Raw genomic sequence first — 26203 nt, forward strand, 5'->3', positions numbered from 1 at the left:
TCATTCTCAGGTAAACACGGCTGAGAGGTAGGTCGGAAGATACTGTGTACCAAAGGATAAGTTCTTATCTTGGTAAGTCCTTTCTTTGTTTAATTCTTTTGCCTTTTAAGTCTAATTGCAGTACACTTAATCCCTACCCTTTGAGTGTGGCATTTTTTCTGTACTACTTCTTTTCATACTGTAGTGAATGCCTAAAAGACGTATCTACATTTCCTATATTGACAAAGGTTAAATAGCTGCATTAAATATAAGAATCTGTAAATACTTACTGTTGTGAATAGTAGTTTTTATTTTTTAACTGGACCATTGTCATCCAAAGAGGAGTCAAAAATGGAGCTGATTGGATCCACTCTGACAGCCACGTATGCTCGGCCAAAAACCAGCCACTTCCTCCCTGCCATCTCCACCATGGCATCCAGCTATCGCAACACCCAGCCAGCCCTGACCATGAATCCCAACGCCAATCTGTGGAGGACCAACAGCTACTTCAAGAGCAGCACCACTGTCCCATCCCTGTCTTCCATACAACGAGAGAACTTAGACCTGGTTCGAGCCAAGACCATGTTCTACCCATCCAACAGGAGTGCGCTGAGCACCCGCTACACCCCGGACGACTGGTACAAGTCCAACTACAGCAACTACAGGGAGTCTGAGTCGTCCCGGAAAAGCGCGGAGAGGCTGAGACAAGACACCATCAGGCTGATGCAGGATAAAGAGCAGCAGACTAGACGGACCCAGGAAAATACCAGCAAGAACATTGGCGAGAGGCTCAACGACATTGTCTTCTGGAGGTCTGAGCTGAGCCATGAGATTGACAACATGGTGACAGAGATAGCAGCTGTCAATGAGGTCAAGAGGAGGCTGGAGAGAGCCTTGGCAGAGACTGAGGGGCCACTTCAGGTGAGAGTAGATGGAATATACATCAATGAATGTATATGCTACTTTAAATATTTGGACTTTTGTACATAGATTTTTTTTGTACTAAACAGATTTTCAGTTGTGGTATTAGATTATTTTGCATGAAATATTTCCATTTCGTTTCTAATCTTAACACCTGACCACCGTTGAGTGCATGCAGATTATTATTCATGTATATCGTGTGTCACGGTGCGTCACTGTATATGTGGTGAAACAGTTTTGAGTGTTTAGTTGTAGCAACAGTATCTGTCTCATCCTTCACAACACTGTATAACGCAGCAGTGCTGTTGTGGGGGTCAGACTGTTAACTAGGTCACCTTAGTGCCCTCTTAGAGCACCACTGGTCACCCAGAGAGAGTCAACTTGATCTGGCTGGAGATCTGATGACAGGGACGCCTTGCTAGGCAAATATCGTATGGCACAAGGTTTTCTTAGAGGCTTCTCCAGGTAACTGAAACTGGAGTATGCACTTGACACGTTGGATACATACATTGTATGCATGCAGGGACATGTACTTGACGTACATGCTTATAACATATGCTCAAATGTTGAATTAAGTTGGCTATGAGTGAGTGCTGATAAACGTACATACATTTTGTCTATAGGTGTCTCAAGAGTGTTTGTACCACAGAGAGAAGCGGATGTCCATCGATCTTGTTCATGATGATGTTGAGAAAGACCTCATAAAGGTAAAATGAACGTGGTCATACTGCAGACACTTTATGTGTTCTGTCTTCTGATACCAACCTGAGTGCAGAAATGAACAAGTTAATCTTTTCTGCCTGTGCAACAACAAGGAAGTGGAAGTTATAAAGTCGTGTCAGGAGAGGATGAGGCGACACCTGGACAGAGCCATTGCTCAGCTGGCGTAAGTCTGTTTAAATCGAGTACTTAACAACTTTTTTTTTAATCTTTCATCTTTTTTGAGTCTGTATTCCTTCGTGGGGCTCCTCAGGTCGAACCGAGCAGTCCAGCATGAGTTGGAAAGAGACATGAGTGACAAAGTGAGAGCTCAGAGGATAGATGACAGGTGTCACCATTTGAGGAACACGTCGGATGGTATCGGCTATTACAGAGGGATTGACCGACTAGACCCTTCGTGAGTACAGTTACATGAACAAATATTAACGGTTTCATTTTATTAAATAGGATAGCTGCAGACACTTGCGTTTGTTTAAACCAGCTTGGAATCTTCTGGCCTACTGTATATTGTGTTTACCACAATATACAGTAGGGATTCGCTGGATGTCTTATTTAGGATAGTTCTGTTGGTACACTGTACTTACTTGCATAGTGCATGGATTTCAGCATGGTAGCGTTGTTTCAAATCCAATGTTTCTGACCTACCAAGCCAAAACTAGCAGCCGCATTACCAGTACCAAATCAGTAAAGATTGATAAAGACCCAAGAAACCTACTGATGGCTTCTGTTTGCTACCCTGATGACAGTTTCATCTGCAGCTTCCTCTGTCATCACAAGGTTCAAGACTGTTTGTAACTGTTTCCCATATTCACCCTCTTAGATTGTTGTGCTAGCATGAAAGGATTCCACAGCTTAGGCTGAATGTTATTAGATTTAAGAGGAATATCACACTAGATCAAACTTTTAGGGATCGCCAAATTTATAAGAATTCCTCCTGAGGGAGATATGAAAGTGTTTTCCAAAAGTTTGTTCAAGATGATAGAACACAGGTCTGGGGATCACCAATCTGCCTCTGGTATGAATCATCTGGGAACCATGAATGGCTTTGACACATTTAATGGCAGTCGATTTGCAAGTAAGACACCAAAGCAACGGAAGGAACAACTAACATCTCCATATGGCCAGAATGGCAAAACATGTCAGAATACATCTTCTCCACATGCAGTGTGTACAAAATCAGTGGGAGTCTAAATGCATGTCATTCTTTATCCTCTGTCAGAATCTCTCTGCCTGACTCCTGGTCAAAGTTCACAGATGACAACATCCTGCTCTCCCAGAGCGAGCGCGCTGCCTCCCACAAGCTCAGAGATGAGATAGAGATCTTGCTGAGCACCACGTCCAACGAAATGTGGAACCAGTTCAACAATGTTAATGTAGCCTTCACCAACCGCATATCAGAAACTGCTGATGCCAAGAACAGTCTGCAAACACACCTGGCTAAGGTTATGACCTTCTACTAATTCTTTTTAATCATCATCTGTCCGAGTTCTGTTCTGATCATTTCACAAAGCAAATTAAAACCAACCTGGATTATTCAAAATGCTTCAAAGAGACAATCATGTGGCTTTACGTAAAGAAATAGGTCAAAATCCTTTTATTTGCTTCAGTCAGTGGTTGACTAAATTTACCACTTATCTGGAAGATATCATGTGTCCTCTTTCCTTTTCTACCAACACACAACAGTGTCTGTGCTATATACAGCAGCGTCTGCAAAAACTGTTTACAGAAAGTGGAAGATATTTGTTTAGTTGCTGCCGGAGGGGACATTTGCCCTCTGTAGTGGAATATGTGCATTGCACGTTTACAATAAAACGTCCCCGTCAAAGAAAGGAATGGTAGTAGATTGTCCATTACTTGTTTCGTATTCAACACTGGATCACATTCTTGTCGGGTTAATTGCTAGGGGCTACACATCAGCTGTTGGATGAGTTTGAACGCTGACAGCAGCTGTGATGTGAGGCACACCGTCCTCAATAAACCTCAGTCCCTGTCAGCTGTGAGGAGTAGTGATTCTCTGGAATTAAATTACATCAAATGGGTTTAGACAAAGCAGGCCATTGTGATTTGAAGTCTGCAGTGTGCAGCTTTTTAATTCATTGTTGTCTATTCTAGTAAGATCCTGAAATCTTTGTCTGTCCGTCCGTCCTCCGTTCTCTTTGCTTACTGCACTCTGCTGTACCTTAGCTAACCTGCTGTATGTTACACAGCTAATACAAAATTCACTGTCAAAGTAACGTGCGTTGCCTTTTCATCCAGACTCTTCAGGAGATCTTCCAGACTGAGATGCTGACTGAGTCCCTGAAGAAAGCCCTCAGAGACAAGGAGTGTCCACTGAAGGTGGCTCAAACCAGGCTGGAGGAGAGGACCCGCAGGCCTAATGTGGAGCTCTGCAGGGACAACCCGCACCACAGGTAGCTGTGCAACAAGTATTGTTTAGCTAGTGAACCAAGACTGAGAGAGCTAGTTGGGCAGTAGCAGATTCCATTCATTGAACATCACCTGAAGACAAGTCTGCTCAGTGAAAATGCGCTTTCTCTTACTGTAAGCTTGGTTCCTCTGTGATAATCTGCAATCATGTGCAAATTTAACATTAAAACAAGTTTAATTAACAGCGATAACAAACAAAACACAGTTTCCAATGTGCATATTAAAGTGCACAGGATTGTAAAACGCCAATTAACTCTACAATTCGTATTTTTCACTTTAATCTAGATTTGAAGATTTTAGTGAACCATCATTTATTAGATGTGTTGGTCAGCTGCTGTGTTTACATGGACAATAGTATTTTACTATTGCCTTACGTGCCCACCTCAGCTGGAACAGACTGGAAAAAAATGTTTAAGTCGGATTGAGATGCGTGGTGTAAACCTTTGCTAATCTATATTGTCGGAATAGACCATTTATTTCATTATGTATGCATTTGTATATTTCTCAAAACTCCTTTTGACATGTCAAAAAGTTCTGTTCTGAATGATGTTTTTGGAGCACGTAAACACATACTGTATGGTGTCCATGAAAAAGGTTAAAGGGGAATTACTGTGTTTTACAACCTGGACCTTATTTCTGGCATAAAATACAATCGTTTACTTACCCATATAACTGTGGTGTCATTTGGAGTCGTTCGGACGATATTTAGATCCAGTGGAGTGCCGCGTATATCCATATAGTGGGAGTGACTGGGGCACCGAAACGCAGCTTCTAAATAACGCATTATCTGCCGCGAAACTCGTTCATTTCACCAATATTTTGTTATGATACGCTAGTGCTATTCCCCGTTGAGTCAGGAGTTACTTGTTATCTATTTGCGGACGTGCTGCGGTTTGTTGTTCTTTGGCCAGCTGTTCCTCTCTCTGCCTCCGCATCTTCCTTTCAACGAGCTCCTCATCTGTATACTCTGGCTCAAAACGGTAAGGATGTCCATCAGTACCGGGTGCGTGCGGTGCTCAGAGATGACATCATCCAGGTCAGAGGTTAGTAGGTCAATCTACAGACCCCAGATGATGATAACAGGTAACTCCGGACTCAACGGGGAATAGCACTAGTGTACCATAACAAAATATTGGTGAAATGAACAAGTTTCGTGGCAGATAATGTGTTATTTAGAGGCTGCGTTTCGGTGCCCCAGTCACTCCCACTATATGGATATACGTGGCGCTCCACTGGATCTAAATATCGTCTGAACGACTCCAAATGACACTAAAGTTTGGATTTTATGCCAGAAATATGGTCCAGGTTGTAAAAAACGGTAATTCCCCTTGAAGTTGGAACTTTTATTCAGAATAATTTTGCTTGGGTAAAAGAAGCATTGTCCATAGCCAGTGACAAAATGTATGCAGCACTGACCTATTGTGACACAATGGATATAAATTAATTTTGCCTTTCTCTGCCAACAGTGTGGTTTATATTATAACATTATATTGTAGCCTATAGATCTAAACGTCACGCAAAGCTGTCTATATTTGTCTTTAACTGTTCAGACTCGTGAGTGAGGTGAGAGAGATCGAGGATACCATTCACAAACTTCAGGAAAGGCTGATGGAGGCCGAGAACACGCTGCAGACGCTGGTCAAGACCAAAGTAACCCTGGAACATGACCTGTCCATCAAGGCCAACTCACTCTTCCTGGACCAGGAGAAGTGCATGAGCATGCGCAAGAGCTTTCCCAGCATGCCCCGTCTGGTGGGCTACACCTGAATCAAGTCTTTAGAGCGAGGGCCCGGGAGGACCATTATAATTAAGGTTTTAATGTTGGGTTTGTGCGTGGTTTAGACAATATTGTGGGTCATTTGAATGTAAAGAACTTCATAAACAAAGATATTAAAAAGTGATTATAAGGTATTGTGATGGATTTATGAAAAGGGAAAATACAGCTGGTACTTTAATTGCATTTTACACAATAAAACAATTGCTAAAATGTCAAAAATGTATTCACCTGTAAAAGTTATATATTAAAGCTCTGTTGCTCATCAAAACTAATCACCAGTTGTTATCAGTAGTTTCTTACTGTTGTGCAAAAAAGGAATGACCTCAACACTGAAAGAGAAGCGCTGCCATGATTACAAAAGAATTACGTAAAATGTTCTGACAGTGTCCAGAATGACACATATTTTCTGATAATCTTGAAAGTGAGGCCCTGATTTATAATACAATCCCTCTCAAACAGATATTTGCATATGAATATAACCTGTCGGCAACAACCCACATTTGTCAACCAAACACCTTAAACAAAAATTCTCAATTCCATTTTTGCCTCTCAAACATTTAATAAGTCACTGTCCAGTGGAAACAATGATCCTGGTAGCACATGGAGATAATCTCAAAACAAATAACAGGGATTAGCTAGGTAACGCAGTCATAGATGATGACAAACACAGACATCTTTAAAAAGCTCACTATGATCTCACAAATTAAACTGTTCAGCAGCATGTAACAGGGCGTGACTGAGGGATTGACACTGAGACTTCAAGCATACACCCCCAGTTGAAATAAAAATATGAATTTTAAAGGACATCCATATCTTTACCATCCGTATTTAATGGCGGATATGGTCCATTACTCATCCCCTTACCCGAAGGTGGCGCAACTTTTAAAGCCCCACACCCATCCTATAAGGCTTGGGCCCCGTACCATTAACGTGTCGTCAGCCTCTTTCTTTCGCCATTCTTCTCCCCCCACCCTTCGGTCCAGGACAGGGAGCGGCTCCATGTAAAGAGTTAACTAACCCTGGCTTTCGTCCCTCTCGAGTATCAGTTTCATTTCGTTGAGTTGATTCAGCCAACACCTTTCAGAGCCAGAGCAAACTATGGACACACACTCACATACACATACTGTAAACACAACCACACTCCCTGACCCAACCCATCAACCACTGCACTTCCTGCATAACCTTTGGCTTTCCCGAGGAATGTAAACACCGGCAACGGAGATTTAACATCGTCCGTGCAAGTAGACACATGGTCTCCGATCGTTACCAATCAGACCTGTATTTTCTGAAAACTCTGCTGATCTGCGCATTCATTATTTAACGCGCGCATACTTGCTATCCCATTGCATCAGTGGGAAGAAGGCGAGTGCTTTGAAATCAAAATATGTTTGACTGCAGACAAAGCGAGTGGGAAGCTAGAGGGCTGACTGGAGCAGCATAGTAATCAGACGTACCAGAAACAGCTAAACGTTAGCTCAGTCACGTCGCGATAACAATGTCCACTGAAATCCTTCTCGTGGCCTCAGAGTAAAAATGTAGAGACGCACCACGTGTACTCTAAATAGAGAGGAGTTTCACTACGCAGATTCCTGACCATGGGGAGGGGTGATCATAAAGATAAACCACCTGGAACATGTGTGTAACTTGCACTTTGATTTAGGTGTAATATTTTACAACTCTATATAAATCTCAGTGAGCCAAGGTGCTCTCTCTCCTCTGCAAACAGTACAGTGTTTGAGTACAACCCTCAGGAGCAAGTCAATAGGAAGCGGTCTCTGCCACGGTTTTGTGCACGTATGTGTGTTTAAAATGCAAGTTTGTGTATGTGTGTGTTTGTGTGTGTTTAGTCTCTCTCTGTGCCCAGCCGCATTCCTAAGCCCCAGCTTTGCAAAAGAAAGCCACCCTGTTGTCTAGCTTACCTCAGAAGTCTCCCTGCTCTCATCACCTTGCCATTAAAACACACTGTCAGATAGTAAAGCCTTGGCGCTTATCCCCCCCCCCCCCCATCTTTCCCTTTCCGACTCCCACGTTCGAGGCTCAGAAATACACGATAGCGGCACCTACGAAAAGCGGAATTCGCCAGCACTCTTTGAGGTTACGCTTCCCTCTCTGAACGGGACGCAAATAGGTCTTCTTATTTGACCTATTCTGCCGCCCCCGCATATGAGGAATGTACTCTGGAATTCTCCCGGCGGTCCAAACATATTGGCAGTTTATTTTTACCACGGCATCCCGTTATAGATGCCCCGTGCCCTGTGTTATTTTATGTTTCTTACATACCGTCATACCACACTAAAGAGCTGATTGAGGAACGCCTGAGACTGGTGTCAGTCACGGAGGCTTTTTTTTTTTTTTTTTTACTCTGCTGTAATTACAGAGCTGGAATGAGATAGTATCATTGAAGAAGAAGTGGTAGCGGATGGCATGGAGACTATTTGTTTTATTTTTATTCCAGAACTGAAGAAGCCACTTGGACAAGAGCCGGAAAGTCTTCCAATCTTTATTTGTAGATCCACCATGGCCTGCATGACTATCACAGCCGTATTTCTGTTCAAGTTAACAATAAATGACCTTTGTTACTATGCTGCTGCTGCTTGATTCTTCCTTTTAATTCTGACAAAAACATGCTAATATCCCGATTGTTTGATCAGATTATTGGTGATTTAGAATCATTGTTGGCCACTAGGGGCAAAATCCAAAAACACAAACACTATTTTAAAACAGTTTTATAGTTAAAGCGTTAACAGAAGGTCTCTTTTGTGTCTCAGTGAAAAAATAAAATAAAATCAATATTATCTTCCTTCTCTCTGCCATTCTTCTTCCACCAGGCTTTTTGGTGACTGCTAACAGTTGACCGGTTCATTATGTTGCTAGCTGTCTGGCTTTGTCATCAGGTTTGTCGCCAGCTTGCATTTCGTTTGCTTTTGAAAATAGCAGTAGGTGAACAAAACAGTAAATATTAAAGGTCTTACACCAAACCAATGGGCTGAAATAAGCCAGATTCATTTTAAAAAGTTATCCAATAATTGTTCACCTAGTGGATAATCCCCTAATATAGACAGACAAAGAAGATAAAGAAACACGACGATGCAAAAGTCAGGAACCTCTTAACTTTTTGATGTCCAAAGGGGTTTATCAATGAACCCAAATGTTTCTTGAGGCAGTTGGATAGACCTACAGCCAGAAGGAGCAACAAAATAGCCATATTGGTGTTTTTTTGTTTTATTTTTTTTTCTTCTGAGGTAATAAAAACCTAGAATTAATTCCTTGCACGGGTGTCCCTCGTTATACCACTATTGAAGTTGCAGTTTTATTTGTAGTGAAGACTTTAAAGGGTGTTTTTGCAGAACATTATGTTGCCAGAATGACACTGGTATGCTATCTTGTCATAATTAGAGTAGGATTGGCGACATTTTATAAGATATCTGACCTCTAACCAGCATAAGAAACTAATCAACAATTAAAACTAGGCCTGGGTCATAATTGTTTTAAAAACTATTGTCAGTGGATCCTGCTTTCTACAAGGAAGTGCCGTTTAAATCCCTGAAGCTGGATGACTACAACAACCTTAACCAGTTTGTCTTCATTTGTCTCAAACCGCCAGGGAGCTCGGTTTTAAAAGAAAACTAAACGTTCATGGGAACCAGCGCTTCCTGCGGCTTTTGGATCGACGCCAAAACTGTGGAGTTTTCTCATGAGGCTAGTTAGCTACTCAATCACTGGGCTATGAAGTTTGTCTATTAACATAAGCTGGTTTAAAACAAGAAACGGAGACGGAATTGGTTAAATTATAGTTCTCGTAACTGTTACGAGCTGAAGGAAGCTTGAGCCAGACTGATAAGACGTGCAATATTCCATGTGGTTTTCATCTTGACTGCCAGCCCCACGTACTGTGCCTCTGTGGTTATGTGTGACTGTCGGCTGATCTTGCTCACATGAGAAATCTCTACTTTTTCTTTTCAACTTTCAATCAACGTTATCTTCCCCCGGCATTCTGAACGCAACAGTTCCTCCGAGGGGGGCGGGGGGTGGGGAGAGGGGGTCGTGATAAGACAGAAGGAGCCCCAACTGCCAAACAAAGTTCAGGAATCTACCGCAAGGACTGGTTCTCTCAGCACAACGTGGAGGAGACAAGAGTCCTGTGGGTCGTTTAAAGTTATTGAGTGGCTTTCTGGAGCAATCCATGACATCGATCTGTGAGTTCAATTCTTCACATTCTCGATAGAAACAGGAATGTGCGGACGGCAGAGGGACGAAGGTCAAGATACAGTGCTGCAGTCTTTCCTTCTGAATCACAGTGGGCTGATGATGACTGGGAGTAACGCAGCCGAGTCAGCCATAAAACCACATTAATTCAATTTTTTATTTGTTTATAAAACTGATTCCAAGGGAGTGAGGCGTGATTGGAAACAGTGTTCATACATACTGATTTTTACAACGTTTATGAACCATAATGAGGTGGGACGAGGAATGATGATTACGTTTTAAAGTCTGAATTAATTTACAGGTACAGACACACCAAACCGTTATCAAAGAACTACCAGCAACGGAGGCCAACTGTTGCCTCACGTCGGCGTCGCCTGTGTCAAGACCAAAAAGTTGCGCTCGAACACACCGCGAAGTATACACTGTTCAGTTACGACATTAAAACCACTAAATAAATAACACTGACCATCTTGTGATAATTCAATGTTCTGCTGGGAGACTTTTGGATCTTGTATTCATGTGGATGATACTTAGACATGTAGCACCCACCTAGACCAGACCAGGCACCCCCACCCCATAGCAATGACACTCCTTGATGGCAGCAGCCATCCCCAGCAGGATGCAGCCTAACACACACACAAAAATGCTTTAGGAACAACTCAAAAAAATATGAAGAACAGCACAAGGTGTTGACCTGGCCTCCAAATTCCCCAGATCCCAAAATGATCAAGTATCTGTGGGATGATCCACAGAGGTCCGTCTCCTCAACCCATAGGACCCAAAGGCCCCCCACTAACAACATTCTGCTGCCAGACACCACAGGACACCCTCAGAAGGCCCATGTCCACATCCGTATTTGTTCTTCACTTGCGCAAAAAGAGATAACTCTCCACGCCAGCATGTGGCAGTAGCTTGTTTTCCGGATTCAAAAGGGGAGACAGAAAGAGCTCCAATGGGCCAGGGGGGCTAGGAAGCTAGGGATAACTATAAACCTCCGTACACAGCTGGCCTGTCCCGAGTCATGCTGATCTCTTCTACTGTTCTTCGCTAAGCTGAACAAGTTATCAGAGAGATCTCACTCACCAACCGATTTTTCCTCAGACAGGGGTCCAGCTGGTGCCAAAGGTTTTTGGACACACTGCCAAAACTACGCACAGCCGACCATCCCGTTGGCTTGGTGTATTTTTTTAAGAGATTAAAAAAAAGATTCAAAGTGAGAAATTCAGTAATGCAATGTGCAATTTTCTTTTTATCTGATGGATCTAAACAGAGTTAACATGCCGTATAAGAACAACAAGATACTTTGGTGTTTTTATTATTCACTTTTCCACATCTCATAGTAAATCTGGTTTAACTGAACTTGGCCCCGTTTTGCATTTAGTCGTATTTTAAGGGGCCGGGCTCGTTTTGCTCCCTTTGTTGTCATCTCCCCGGTCTGATTAAAGTGTGATGACAAGACAGGGGTTGTGAGTGAGTAGCTCAAAAAACTTATCGGCACACAAACAAACAGACTGTATTTACCTCTCATCACTCTTTCAGCCTGTCTGTCTCCCACACTTGTTTGGCCCCTTTGTGTTCAGCTCCCACTCAGCCCGTCTGCCCGTCTGAATACTCTTTAACTCCTACCCACTCATGTAGGATTTGCATGGTTAACATTGCTGTATTCTATTGCACCATGTAAGCTCATCTGACGCTTTATAACGCTCATGTAAATTCGTTTATGTGTGGTCTCTCGAATCCGACTAGCGGGGTCTGTAAGCACCTACTAAAACCGTGACTCTGAGTGGAGAGAGGGGGCAGTCCCGACTCCGGTGCGGCTGCAGAAGGAGGGGAGCATTTCGACTGCTGCATCTCGCCGGGTGGGCAGACAGTGCCACTTCACATGCTGATCACAGGACAAGAGGAGTGGGCCACCTTTGACCGACAGTTGCCACAAACAGAAACAAAAGGCAGAAGGCCAGCTCCCCCCGTGGTCAGTCAGTGACGCAGAGAGGCCTTCACCCTGACCTGACCTGAGAGGAGCATCAGCTGGACCCACTGTCTCTCGGTCGCTCTGAAAAATATCTGCTGTGAGTATGAGCCGTTTTTTTTTTTCCTCAAAGGAAATAGATAGTGATTTGAGGCAAGATAGGACAAACTGCACATAATGGGATGCAATAAAGGGAAAGAAAGTGGCCTGTCAGATTGTCTAATATCAAAAGGAAGGACAGTGCACAAGGTAAAGGTCATATCTTTTTTGTTCACATCTGCTTTAACACTCTCCTCTCCTGTGACGGCATGCAGATTGAGTTGCTGCAACTCAGTCGCACAGTATCCGCTCTCCAGATTCACACCTCTTGGCCGCAGTCCTATCTATATGCACCCCTGAGCCTCCACCGGACCGACGTGACGGTACGCCATGCCATCTTAGCGGCAGAGACGGAGCGCTAGACGCCGTTCCAGATGCAACATTATTCAGTATCTGGGTCTGAATGTCAGTTATGCGACGCTCCCCAGAGAGGTTGGCTTCAACCCCGGCTTCGCAAACGGAGTAAACTTAACACTCCCATGTCTACACAGCCCACTGATTGTCAGTCTTTTACAAACATTGACATATAAGGGATGGGAATGAGGAGTGCCTGCACAGCTAGGCTACTGTAATAACTCTCCTCCACATGTCACTGTAAACTTTTGACCAGTTCACGGCTCATCGGAGTTCAGGTCTGATAATTCAGAGTTGCACTTGGTCGAGTGCGCAACAGATACGGCGTTAACAACGAGCAAAGAGGCACTTCTGTGCAGCTCAGGCTAGATAATGTCCCAGTCTCGACACTTTCATGCCCGTGATCTGGTTTCGTAAGTGCGAGCGTGAACTTGAAGCGATGCAGAAGGGCCTGCAGTTTCTCGCGTGTGTGTGAGAAGCACACGCAGCGGCATTCGGGAAGTGGAAGCTAAGTGGCGAAGAAAAGAAAGTGGATGTTGACAGGGGTTATCTGAGGTCGGACACATCCCGAGCTCTCACACCGGGCCGCTAATGCGAACAAAGTGTTTGATAATGCGCTGGCTGCCCGTTCCGAGGAGGCCGCGGAGGATGCAAAAGCAATTTTTGGCATTCGCATGCCTTTAACACGCATGGCAAAATCAGACCAGCTCCTGCTAAATGATCACTGACAGCAGATAGTTCTTATCCCTGTGGGAAGAAAAATGCAGAGGGAGGAAGGAGGAAGAGGTGAGGCAGTCAATTCAAACTTTAAAATATTTACTTTTTTTTAACCACTCCCTTTACTCCCTGAATATATTTCCTTGAATTCCATTTATTGCTACATCCATGTTTATGCGACCAGAAAGGGTGCATACTCGTATCATCAGGGGCCGTAGTCACTGCGCGGGGTGGAACAACGTCTCACTCCCTCTGGAAATGAGTCATGTCAAACAGAGGAGAGCCCCAGATGCTATCTCTCACTGGTGGCAGGGCAGGCATGCCCATCCACACTTTCACACGCATGAGTCACGAGGCTGACTGCATGAGGGAAGAATCAGGGGAAAGACCCACACACAACTGAGCACTACAGCAACGTTTGTCATTCTAATTGCCACGGCAACGGGAAGCTGAGTTTACAGAGCAATGTGACATTGTATGAGAAGTCCAAAACTATTTATACCGTTCTGCAAACAAAGCAATTAATCTCACGGCCTGACAAGATTGTTTCTGGTTGGCTAAAACAACAAATTAGCTTAAATGAACAAAAGCCAGCTGCCAAATCCCTTCCAGATGAGTCCAAATCCAGCTAAATGCCCCGAGACTGCTACATGTTCACGTGAAATATGCTCTTGCTTAATAAACAAAGTGGATTTCCAAAGCACGTCCACTTATAACTGGACATAAGTGCAATTAAAGCCGGTGACAGAGTTGCAGAGGCGAAACAAAATCCTCGAAAGCAGATAGCTGCTTTTAGTTACCACGACAGCAAAACAATGATCCCCCACTTCACTACACATACAGTTTAGTAACTACGGCAACACATGCGCTATTACGCATGGTGCGTCTATATTGGGAATCCTGGCCGTGCACTGGAGGGTCACTCCATGACGCAGCGACGCACGCAGGGCGTTGTTCTTCCATAATGAGACGCTTTATAACAGCACGTCAGCCCCTGGCATCAATCTAGTCTACGAGCGACTGTAAGGACGGAGGACTACCGCTGTTGGACTCTTTCTGGGAAAACTTGCGTTTGCTTTTTGCAAGTCTAACATTTTATATATATATTTTTTGTTTGTGGAAATACAAGCTCTCTGCTCGAAGTAAGTGGACTTTTCCCTCTTATCTAAACTTGCCTTTAATCTCAGAGTCAGATTAAAAGACGGAAACGCGCTTTTGGCTCGGACGCACACAGGCAGAAGGACTGAGCTGTCATTCTTAAAAGCTTGGCATTGAGATGAACTGGTCGCTAGTAGTTCATTTTTACAGATAAAAACGCACAATAAGGCGAAATAGTGATTTGTTTTCTCCTTCTTTTTCTTTCTTTTAAGCGCATCAGCTGTTGAAACGATTCGTGTTTTCTAGATGTTACATTCCGGCATTATAAAGCAATTATAATGCCATTTCTTCGTCTTAAAAAGGGAAAACAAAGTGCGCACTTTTCAATTTTAAGCGTAATTGCGCATGGCTCGCCTTCGATTTTCAGGCAGATTTTTTTTGTGTGTGTGTGTGTGTGTGTGCAAATGACAGCAAAGATGCGGAAAACTTTCTGAATGTGTCTGAGACTGCAGATTTCAAAAACCACCCAGATTCTCCGAAACTGGTGCCACTAAAGAGATTCATATAAAGTTTCTCCTCACGACTGTCCGCGCTGCAGCGACACACCCATGTCCCACCAATCTGACATCCCAACAACCCCACACACACACGCACAGATACTGACAGGCTGTCTTCCTCTCCTCGTTACTTTCCAGTCCGCCTGAAAAGATGCTGCTCCTACTACTGGGAATCATCCTCCTGCACGTCGCTGCACTGGTTCTCCTGTTTGTGTCAACAATTGTCAGCGTGAGTAGAACTGTTTGCCAACAGAGCAATTAGAATGGCATGCACTCAATATCCTGACTGAATAGTATCTTAGATGATTAAATAACTGACCCTGCATAGCTTTGAGGGGTTGTTACACCTGCACTTTTTGTATTGGGCTTCATAGGTTTGTATCTTACAAATTTGAATATGGCTTTTTTTTCCTAACCCAGTTGTTGCTGATTTTTTAATTATTTTTTTTTTGTTATTGTCACCAGGTATGGACGTCAAGTGACAGCCACACTTCAGACCTCTGGAGAAACTGTTCTATTCTCAGTGGAGGATACTGTGACCCAGCATCAGCCGGAGGTCAGACATGTCACATTTATTTGTTTGCTTTTAATAAGATCCACTTGACTCACTTGCATCTGCAGTACAATGGCTAATGCCTGCCATTCCACAGATCTGAACTTTAGAAAAGGGACTAGCTGGAATCCCAACATTTCTACCTTGCTGCTGGTGTGGGTGTGTCGCAGCTCCTCTGGGACTCTGGTGCCATCTAGGGCAGAGAATGTGGCAGTGCTGTTTCGGAGGGAGAGCTGATAGGCTGCCACTGTATAAATAGTCGTGGTGTGATGTCCATATTCAGGTCCGGCGTTGGGAGTCCATAGCGACAGGGAGCGAGGGAGCCGCGGATGATCGGGGTGGGGCCCGCACGGAGTATTTAAAGTTTTAAACCTGTTTGAAAGCAGGGAGACCTTGGAAGCACCTCGTGCAGGACATAGCTGATGCCGTGTCACGCCCAGTGTCAGATCATAGCGTCCAGTGTTAGTTTGCAGGGATCATTAGGACAATTTAAGGCAGCAGCTGCAGCGTTAAGTGATTTATGCCCTCAAAGTCAGACCACGCGCTGAATATAGACATTGCACCGTTTTTAAAAGCCTAAATATAGCATAATTTCCACTGCCGTAAAACCAATCGTGTAGAAACGAGTCAAAGTGAGATCAGCTGTGTGTGTTTGCCGCCACTGCGGTGCAGGAGCTGCTGGCTGCAGAGGGGTGATGTCATTTGACTAGAATGAGCCACGCTCAGCCGGTGTGTGTTTTGTCAGGGCAGCAGCGCCTGCACACTCTGCCAGGTAGTTTGACGGCGCAGCCAGTTTGTTTGACTTGCTTTCATTAGCGCGCTGACGCAGGGTGTTTAGTTAAGAAGGCGCATGTGCTGTTCCTGTTCCTGCGTCGGGAGATGGAAGAGAGTCTCACACCGGGGCCCTTGCATGAGGCTTTGCTGAGCAATCAAAGTGACTCATAACCTCGGCGATATTCAGTTATTTTTAGGGTTATCTGGAACTTGTCGCCTTGGTTACAGAAATATTGCATTTGGTTTTTATGACGCCTGGGTGAGAGGTAGTCATGCCTCACAGTTATCACATGCTGGGGGGGGGGTTAAACGTCACTTCCATATAGCCAGGAAAATGACTTAACAGAATCTTCTTGGGCTAAAATTAGCTGTCGTGGAGGAATTTGTTCTGCTCCCAAAGAGGCCCACAGTACATAAACACAGAGAAGTAAATACTACAGTTTGTTCACTGCTCTCCAGCGCGGCAGAGCGGCAGAACAGTAACCAGAAAGACGGCAAACGTCATTGTCATTTCCCCGTTTGGAATAACAGTGTTAGTTCTTCAGCTTTCCGCATTGTACTCCAGCGACAATAAACAATCATGTACAATTTTTCTGAATGCGAGTCATACTTGCTCTTCCGTGATATGCCGAGGCCCCGAGGCGCGCCTCACGCCAGGAAATGCCCGATGTCACTGTTTCCTACTGGCGCCCAGGGAAGGAAAGAGGGAGAGCGAGATGTCTGTTTATCAGAAAGCAGCGACTCATTGTCGTTACATGTTTCTCAGAGCTGTCCCCGCGTTACACAGAGATCATCGCTGTGGAATCTAATTGCAGCTCTGGTGTGGTTTTGCGCCGGCTACATTTTGTGGAAGGGAGATTTGCAGTGTGTCATGTTTCTTTCCCATATCCCATCCCCGAGGCCTGTGCTCATCAGGGCCCCGTTACTGTATGTAACCCGACTCCACACAGGCAACCCCGTTCAATCAGTCAGAATACAGTTTCTCTTTGGATCTATAAGAGAGATGCAAGAGTGTTTCTCCAGGAGAACTGCACGGGCCTTTGTAAACTTTGCACACTAGCCTCTCATTCTCAGATTGAAGTCTGAGTGACTAGGGTCAAAATGCGGTTAGTCACGCAAAGTAAGCCGTCTTGTCATTTAATGATCGCTTATGTTCTTGAGACGTAATAAATAATGCACTGCGCATTTTTCTCCACCAATGTTTTAAGTGCTCCTCCGTTAAAACCACAACATCTGTCTGATTCACGTAATGCAATAAGCGTCAATCAATAAGCCGCAAACAAGCGAGAATGTTGAAGTAGACGCGTCTTTTCAGAGCGGCGGCGGGGCGCAGATTGAACTTTGATAGAAGCCAGTGTTTGTTGCATCAGGACAGGATAGAAGCCAGGGGAGAGGGTTATGCAATGACTGCAATCCTTTATGGTCAAGCGCCTAGTGATATGGCATGGTAGAAATGGGCGTAGTAAACACACAGCGGGCACAATAACAACAAGACGGTGATTGGAAATCCTAGGATTCCCGGCAATGGCGCCATAGATGAAACGCACGGTCAATCACGCGCTCAGACAGACGGCACGGACACAGGAGATTGGTGCTCGGTGTTCCTCGTCAATACAGGTGTCTAATGGGTTAATGGCTTCTGGCGGGCCCGGCCTTGGAGGGCTAGCAGTTAGCGATCGATGCGGTGCATTTAGTCATAGGTCCAGCTGTGAGGGGTGCGCAGAGCTTTTAGGAACAAGATACCCAGGTCTCGTTGCCGTGGATCCATTACACATTCCCAGAAGTAAACATGGCCGGGTCCAGCTCATTACGTTCTATTTGCGAGGATGCTTAAACTCGGCAGGGGCAGGGCTAGTCGGAGCACACTCTGGTATTTGATTTTTTAACTTGTCTCCTCTCATCTTCTTGTGCACTCACTAAGTCAATCTTATCTCTCTATATATGTATAAACAGATTACTTAAGCTCTGGCTAATGATGACCAAGTTTCAGTTATTGACAGCACTCTCTTTGCTTTCCCCCCCCTTGTCTCCTGCAGAGTGGATCCAGGCAGTCCAGGCCCTCATGATCCTTTCCATCATCTTCAGCTGCCTGTCGCTCATCCTCTTCTTCTGCCAGCTCTTCACTTTGCAGAAGGGCGGACGCTTCTTCCTCACTGGAACCTTCCAGATCCTTGCCAGTGAGTTTGCACATTTTTACACGAATCCACCAACGACAGGAACGGTAGACATTAAGGAGATCAAAAAGAGATGCTACATGGGTGTATTAGAACACACAATGCAAAAATGCGCCGTTATTTTGCACAGATTCAGTGTTCAGTTCAGATTTGTATCAGACGCATAAGAATTTGCTTTGTTTAAATCATACAAAAACATTTTAGATGTCTTAAAATACACCACAGACAGAAATATTCCACCGACAGTGACAAAGCATTCTCTCTGCAAAATCTTCTGCTGCAGAGAATTAAATTAGGAGAGTCGAGTCCGAGCCAGTTACTAATGGTTTTAATGCTCCTCTTGTCCATTGTGCTCGGTGCCCTTTGGCTAGGGAGCAGCCCAACTGCCAGTCCATTGTGTTCTCTCCTCTTGGCAGCCCTTTGCAGAATCCCAGGTTTCGCTTTCTATACTGCTCCAGCGCATTGCCTGGCACCCAGGTGCCCACTCAGCCGATCGGGAATGACGCTGGGAACGCTGCCAGTCGGGCAGTTTTAAATGTCAGGGAGGCCGGGCGGTGCGGGGGTCTGACAAACAGATCATGCTGTGTCAGGCTAGGGTGGTGGGCGGGGGGTGGGAAGGCCTGCAGAGGCCGACCAGACTGGGGTGCCTTCTTCTGGGAAAGGCTGGCCTCTCCGCCTCCACGGCCAGACAGAGTTCACCCCGGGACACAAGACAGAGAGCAGCAATACTGCAGGGAAACATGATCTGATAATTGAAAAGCATTATTTAGTGCTCACTTTCCCCCTCTACCCCTGCAGGTTTGTTTGTGATGAGCGGAGCCATCATCTACACGGTGATGAGTCCGACCTGGGTGCCGGAGACGGACGTCTTCGGCTACTCCTACATCCTGGCGTGGGTGGCCTTCCCGTTGGCGCTGATCAGCGGACTCATCTACGTCATCTTGAGGAAGCGAGAATGAGACGTCACTCCACCCCGGTGCTCCCAGTAACACCCCCCCCCCCGCCCCCCTGCCCAACTGCAAGTGTTATCAGCCCCCCTCTAAAGTGTATGCGTACAAGCGGTCAGTGGAGCCACAAGGCCGAGACACCCAGATCACGGCGAGGGAGGAGTAATAGCAAAAAGCAACCAACACAAAAACACCAATACTGTCTCAGTTAAAAGATGTATATAGTATCTACGGTTTAAAACCTATTTATAACACTTTTTACATATATGTACATAGTTTTTGTGTTGCTCTGTCAACGGATACTATGAGCTTTGTTTTAGCTGATTAAGTGCCTCAGTCTTTGTTTGTAATGATGAAGTTAATTACACACTGTTCTGTTGTGTTTCTTGCCATTTTATTTTTTTTTTGTTTCGCCAAAGTTTAGCCAAAAAAGAAAAGGAAAAAAAACAAAAAACGTTTCTTGAAGTATATTAACCAAAGTGCATGTATAGAAACAGAAGTAAAGGCTTCAGTGAAGGGCTTGCTTTATACGGAAGGAGTGGCGTCATCCGCGGACGTAGCAGCGCAGCCGTTAAATTTGGTCCTCTGTTCTGTTTGTGAATTTGCAAGTTTAAGTGTTTTTATGTGTTTTTTTTTTTTCTTTTCTATTTCTTATTTTCAACAAGAGATGGTGCTATGTATTTATCATTCCTATTACTGACAGCAAACATTTACAGCGGAGATACTTTCAAGTCAAACAGCTTTTTTTGCCTTTTAATTAAAGTGAGAATCAGACAGAGGCACGCCGAGACGGTGCCTGACTGCTTCTTTAGGGAACACAGCCTTATTTAACTTTGCGGTGTCTGATTTTTTAAATTTTTTTTTTTGTTGTTTTTAAGGTTCATCAGCTACTGTACACTAATTAAGGTTGAAGTGGTGCCTTGGTGAAATCAAAAGTCACTTGGAATGTCAGTATTATTCTGCGAGTTCGCTCTGCCTGCCTTAAAAATCTCATCGATTTTGATGTTTGTGTGTAGGACTCAAGAAACCAAATTGCCTTTTCAGTCGAACACCTTAAAGAAAACAACACTGTGGGGCGTCAAAGCCGAAGGAGATTTAAAAAAGAAAAAGCATTTAACATTACTAGAAATAAATGCCACCGAGTTGAAGCCATATAATAAGACACCAGATAGGATATTTAGTATTAACTGTAAGTGTGGGGGGAAGAAGGACAGAGAGGTTTGCAGTGATAATACAAATGTCTGTTTCACATACTTGAAGTTTGACATGCTGCAGTCTCTGCCCTCTGATGTTGTTTCTCTCTTCTACTGTATAAAACACTGTTTATATGTTGTGCATAACGGATGTCCATGACAATCTAGCCCAGAACTCTCTCACTAAATAAAACTACTCACACATTACGTGATGCCGTGTGTTCCGCTGTTAACAAGGGAATGGATTCACACTTAACGCTCGATGCACTTGACTGGATGTTGTGTGGTCCGTTACTAAGCTCGACAAAAACCGTAGTGTGGATAACCTGCCGATAAATGGGAACTGATAGAAAAGACAACTTGCTGATGCTTGCTGATAGGCCGTGAGAGCAAGTGAAATCCAGCACCCAACATTTCTGTGCGCAGTCCAGCCAATCCAATCTGCCTTACAGTACGTGTTAATGCTCTTCCACTAGATCAGATGAGCTTCCTTGTGCATGTGGCTGCAGAAGCTGCGTGCACGTCGCCCACACTGGGGCAAAGGCCCGGCGCCCGGTGCCAATTATTCAAAACACGCGGCTAGCGTTTCAGTGTCAACAGTGTCTCTCGTGGCATTAGAAATGAGAGGACTGGGGCGTGTTTTAAACGCTGCTTTGCTCTGTGAAGCGCCTGTCCTCCGCTTGACACTCCTCCACCCCCGTGAGACCCTCTCCCCTCCCAAAGCACGGCTACGTTGTGGTGGAATAAAACATTTAATTCAGAGCTCGAACAAGCTAATCCGCTGTAGGTTTTTAGCACGACGCTCGTCTTAGGGTTCAGTTAGAAGAGAGCGCCTCTAATGACAACTGCCCTTTTTGTGAAACGCTACAGCCTTCAAGTTGTCTGTTTACACCTAAACTTCCGAATGATATTAACACTTGGACTTTACTCATTAAAGGATGTTTCTTACCACCATGACGGATTTGTTTGTGTCCTTCAGCTGCAGCGCGCACACACACACAATCAATCTGCATGAAACTGCTCACGACAAAACACTTGTGCACATCTTATGTGTACAGGGTTTTAGCTAATGCGTTATAATGAACCTATTCCTTTTAAAATGCATTCCACTAGCAGCACTTCTGCACTGATTAGAGTATGCTCAGAAGGAGGATTCTTGTTGCAGGCCCAAGAGGTCACAGCCTCCTACTCCCTCCTCCTCTGACATTCTAGCACTGGGTGAAACGGGGACACTGCATTCTGGTCTGTTTGTGTGGTTGTGCTGCGGCTGTATCGCTGTATTTTATGTCGCCACGTTGTTTGCAAGTTGTACCACGTGTATATCGATCTCCTAATATCTAAATATGCAAACTTTTTAAGTAACATCAGCTGCTGTGCAACAGCACCACCTGGTGGTGGCACAGAGTAACAGACCAGCTCCATATGTGTCACACTAGATTAGAGAACACTGCCCCTGTGTGGCGAAATACGAGCACTGCACTTAAATTCACCCAAAAGGGATTAAAAAGACTCAAGAATGTCTCCCTTGGGTTTAGCAGATCATTTTTTATTTATTTTTTTCTAACTGAAGTGTCCTAAACCTCATTAACTCCATATATGATCATTAAGCGTTGTGCAGGACTCAGCTTGTTTGCCAGGGTGCATCTCTGCCATTAGCATGCACACAGGACGAAGAGAGGTGATTTCTCCTACTTGTCTACTCTCTATTACCCTTCAGACAGTCTAATGAGTGCTCCTCCTCCTCCTCCAGAGCCATTATGAGGGATCTTATGACAAAACACATCATTAGAGGTAAAGACGGGAGACAAATGACTTTTTCGGCTTTGATTACTTATATATATCTTTTTTTTTTTTGAAAAGAAAAAAAAATAAATAAAAAAATCAGATGAAAGTTGAACATGTCACAAAATAAAATAAGCGTTAATAGTGCAGGGTTGAAGTGTTTCTTACCAAAACATGTTACCGATTCCCTTTTAGATGTACGTCTAAATGAGATATATATATCATATTATGCACATTGCTGGGCACTGATTTCCTCTTTTCTGCAAAGTGCAACACAAAATCAACCCCTCTGGTGGTAGTTTACAGGTTTAAGATTCAAGCTGCTTCTATTCTATTCATTTATTCAGTGTTTTGGATTAATTTCTTCTTTACTGAAGTGTCAGACTTACTTCAACTGATTGCACTGTGCTCAGTGTTATTAATTTTACCATCAGAATAGTCCTAAACTAGCTGTGAACCATGTCTTTGGAGCATATTGTCCAGAATGAATCAGATAAATGTAAGAAAACACAAGTGTAATGCATAGGATGGAGCTAAATAATTACTTATTTTCTCCTTTTTTACTTTCACTGATGCCTAAATTTTACCACCACATACATGCCCCTTCTTGTCTACACTGAAAAACGTCCGCAGACGTCTGTAAGAACGGAGCAGACGGATAAATTTGTCACGTCGTGCTGAGCCGACACCGGTTTGAAACGAACAGTCCTGTCTCTGTCATATTAAGTGTTCAGATGATGACATAGCTTTGATGTAGCCACCATCTGTTTTTTTTTTTTTTTTTGGCCCTTTCACAAGCCCTCCGTCCAGTATTTTTGCCCACATTTTAATTGCTGGACGTGTAAAAGCAGCAAAGCACCAAATCATTGTTTTGTGTCTATCGAGTATTGACTGATAGGGTTCATTACCTCTGGGCTTTATAGGTGTCTGGGGAATCCGCACATCATTGTTTTGCCATCACTGGGTCAAGGATGGGCTTTTAAAATAATCACTTTTCTCATTAATGCCCTAAAAATTCCCCCCTGTCTTGTCCCATCACACCCAATGTCACTATCACGCCCTGCACTCCCACCCCCAGCCGCCCCCTTTTTTTTTTTTTTTTTTTTTTTGTGACTTTGAGCCGACTCTGAGATAATATTTTCTAATTTCTGGAACACAATGAGGGGGCTGCAAACAGAAGGCCCACCTTAATCTATCACGGCTCCTTCAAGGGTGCAGGGGTGCACGGTGACAGGCACAAAATCGCAGAGCCGGTGGGGAGGAGGGTAACAGACGCAATTAAGGCTCATGAAATGCAAATGGTGCTTTATGTAAGGGGGTCTGGGGCGGGGGGAGGGGAGGGCGGCGGCAGCGCGGGGGAAGAGGGCTCGGGCTCGCCCTGGCTTTGCTGCCATCTGCTTGCCATCACCGCCAGTGGAAGAACCTCTGGGTCTGGGTAATTTGTAGCTTTAATAATTTCTCCCTCAGCTGGAGAAGAAAGAAGGAGATGAGGCTGGAGGGGCCGAGGACATGCAGCTGGCTGAGATTACATTTAGATTAGCTTTTCGGATCACACGGAGATCTGACCTCTTACACTTCAGCGCGGGCATAAACACGCTTGCACGTTCGCATGCGAGCTACACATGCAGGCAAACGCACACGTGCGGTCAGACTCACGCCCAAACCTCTGCACAATACTTGCCTATACTCCATCAAAGTTGACCCTTATCCAAGGTGTACTCCCGGCCCACTGGGTCCCTATAAATCCCTGAGGACGTCTGGAGGTTATTTTGGAACATGATCCCGGGCCGCTGGAGGCCACGCCATAACCCAGAAAGCAGATTCAGGTTCCCCAGCTCTCCCTGGAGCTCTGTTTGAAGGGGTCAAAGTGGACACTGTGTGTTTTTTTTTTTTTTCATTCTCCCCAATGACACAGCCATTCATTTGTCATGTGGAAGCACAGGACCGTATTGAGCCTACAGACCTAACACTTTCCAATACCCACCGTACCAACCCGTTTCCCCAAGGTCAAGACTGGGTCAAGGTCATCAGCACACATAGCTGACCCGTGACCCCGTGGGCGTCCATCACGCTGAGGACATAAAGCAAAGATTGGCAGCTGATGTAGTCAGGGACTAAATCAACTTCAGCTTGCACCATACATCAAAATCACTTACGCCAACACGCACTCACGCTGAGGGCCTAATCATTTTATCAACAATAAAAGAGCAGCGAGGATGAAGCGGCGTGCTTGATGTGGCACAATCAGATGTCCGGGAGCTTTGTGGCGGAAGGACGTTACGCCTCTTGGTCCGTAAATATGGTTAGACCATGACTTTAGCAGCAGTGAACGCCCCTTAAGCAGCTGGGGAACGTCACACAACATACGATAGCCAACAAAAGGGCTCACTTTCTGCCTTGTGAAACTGAAGTAGTGCTTGTAACACTTGCATTGATGGGGAAGTGGAGCCACACACAAATCAGATCAGTTACCTTGACGGCAGAGCATCTGCAGCGTTTGTCATATGCTAGGTATCGTAACATTAATGGCCGAGGCCCAACGTGTGCACATGCCACACAATATGGCAAAGGCATGGGCCCGCGCTGGACTTTCATACCCAGCGCTGAAAGAGGCATGACAGGAATCTCTCAGCTCTATATGGAGGAAATAACACAGGCAATATGTCATTGTAATTATAGCGTGTAATACGCGCTCTATACTTGTATACAAAGGCACACAGAGGAGAACGAAAGTTGGAGAAGACAAAAAGTTTCAGGCCTGGAATTAAGCGAGGGAACAAGGCTGCTTTTAATCTCCGCAGACAGACACACAGACGGCTCTTATGAGGTCCAGTAAAGCCTCATTCTGGTCAGATGGACGGCAGTAAAAGCAGCCTGAATGGTGTCAATGAAGCCTCATAAATTCCCCGGGCAATAACAGGGCCTCCTATGGGAATGGAATACTCAGCAGCAAGTTATTTTGCAGCTATGCTGCATTTTAAACAGGGGGGGATTTGAGAGCCTCCATCGTTTTAGTGTCGTGTAGATACTTTCTTTGTGCGCGCACAGATGCGAACACTTTAAGATGTAGGAATGTAGGTAATAACATCGAGCAACCACAACACTGGAATCAACAGTGCAGCAAGTTTAAATCAGGCAGATGGAGCAGGAGCAGACAGCTTTATGAGCCAGAGATATACAGAAATGTTGTAACAGTCCTGGGATGATGTAGAATTAGAAGATCAAATTCCTCCCGGCGTGTATTCTCCTGCATAGTCCCACACGACTCTGACTCTGCAAAGTTCAGCAAAATGGTCGCTGCCTTCACAGCCAGCAAGCTTGGAGACACTGGAGATAGAATAACGCCTTGTCAGGAAGCTATTGTAGCAACCTGTCTGGGCTGTCTCTTCACTATATTAATGCTGCTATTATTAACATACTATCTGGACAGTGTGTATGACGGCACCAAATGCCTTTTTTTGCAGTGACAAAATGGCATCAGGAGCCCGAACAAAGCATGTCCTAGAACTCTTAAAGGGCACCCTGAGATGAATACCGAAATGATTTATTTACATCTCTGAAAGGCCTGTATACAACCCCCTAATTATGATATCACTCTCCTTTCTTTACAGTAATCGAGCTGACCAAAAAGAAAAAGGAAAGATCTCACTGTCCACGCACACACAGAAGAATAGGGACCTAAAGGCTAATGAAACTACGATTAGTGAAACCTAATTAGTCAGCTACTTTCCAAGCTTTCGCATGTTGCGAAATCGCCATTCATGTATGTGGAACAGAGGCTGGGTGATTAGTAGAACAAAGGCGAAACGCTGTAATCTTCTCTCGGTGGAGTGTCTGCCGTGGCCCGTCAGGAGATAGCGGGCCCGGGATGATAGCGAGGGGACGGTCGAGCTGGTGAGTGCTCGTGTAGTTTGGAAGCTGTGGAATCTAGGGACAAAGGAGAAGATAAGCAAGCG

At 44.7% G+C, this 26203-nt stretch overlaps 2 protein-coding genes across 2 annotated transcripts; both read left to right on the forward strand.

The window, feature by feature from the left end:
* Window positions 1-330: 330 nt before the first annotated feature.
* On the forward strand, window positions 331-6010 carry tekt3 (tektin 3; the record flags this gene model as incomplete). The annotated part of the gene is made up of 7 exons (XM_084566939.1): window positions 331-900; window positions 1524-1607; window positions 1716-1786; window positions 1874-2017; window positions 2840-3062; window positions 3877-4031; window positions 5598-6010. The coding sequence occupies 7 exons, from the start codon at window positions 331-333 to the stop codon at window positions 5812-5814; spliced, it is 1464 nt and encodes a 487-aa protein (XP_084423065.1). The 3' UTR covers window positions 5815-6010.
* Window positions 6011-14184: 8174 nt separating this feature from the next.
* On the forward strand, window positions 14185-21404 carry pmp22b (peripheral myelin protein 22b). Its single transcript, XM_084566823.1, has 5 exons — window positions 14185-14311; window positions 14963-15053; window positions 15290-15380; window positions 18188-18328; window positions 19124-21404. The coding sequence occupies exons 2-5, from the start codon at window positions 14976-14978 to the stop codon at window positions 19282-19284; spliced, it is 471 nt and encodes a 156-aa protein (XP_084422949.1). The 5' UTR covers window positions 14185-14311; window positions 14963-14975; the 3' UTR covers window positions 19285-21404.
* Window positions 21405-26203: the final 4799 nt, after the last annotated feature.

This window comes from Chelon labrosus, assembly GCF_963514085.1.
Source record: "Chelon labrosus genome assembly, chromosome: 19".
Classification (NCBI taxonomy): domain Eukaryota; kingdom Metazoa; phylum Chordata; class Actinopteri; order Mugiliformes; family Mugilidae; genus Chelon; species Chelon labrosus.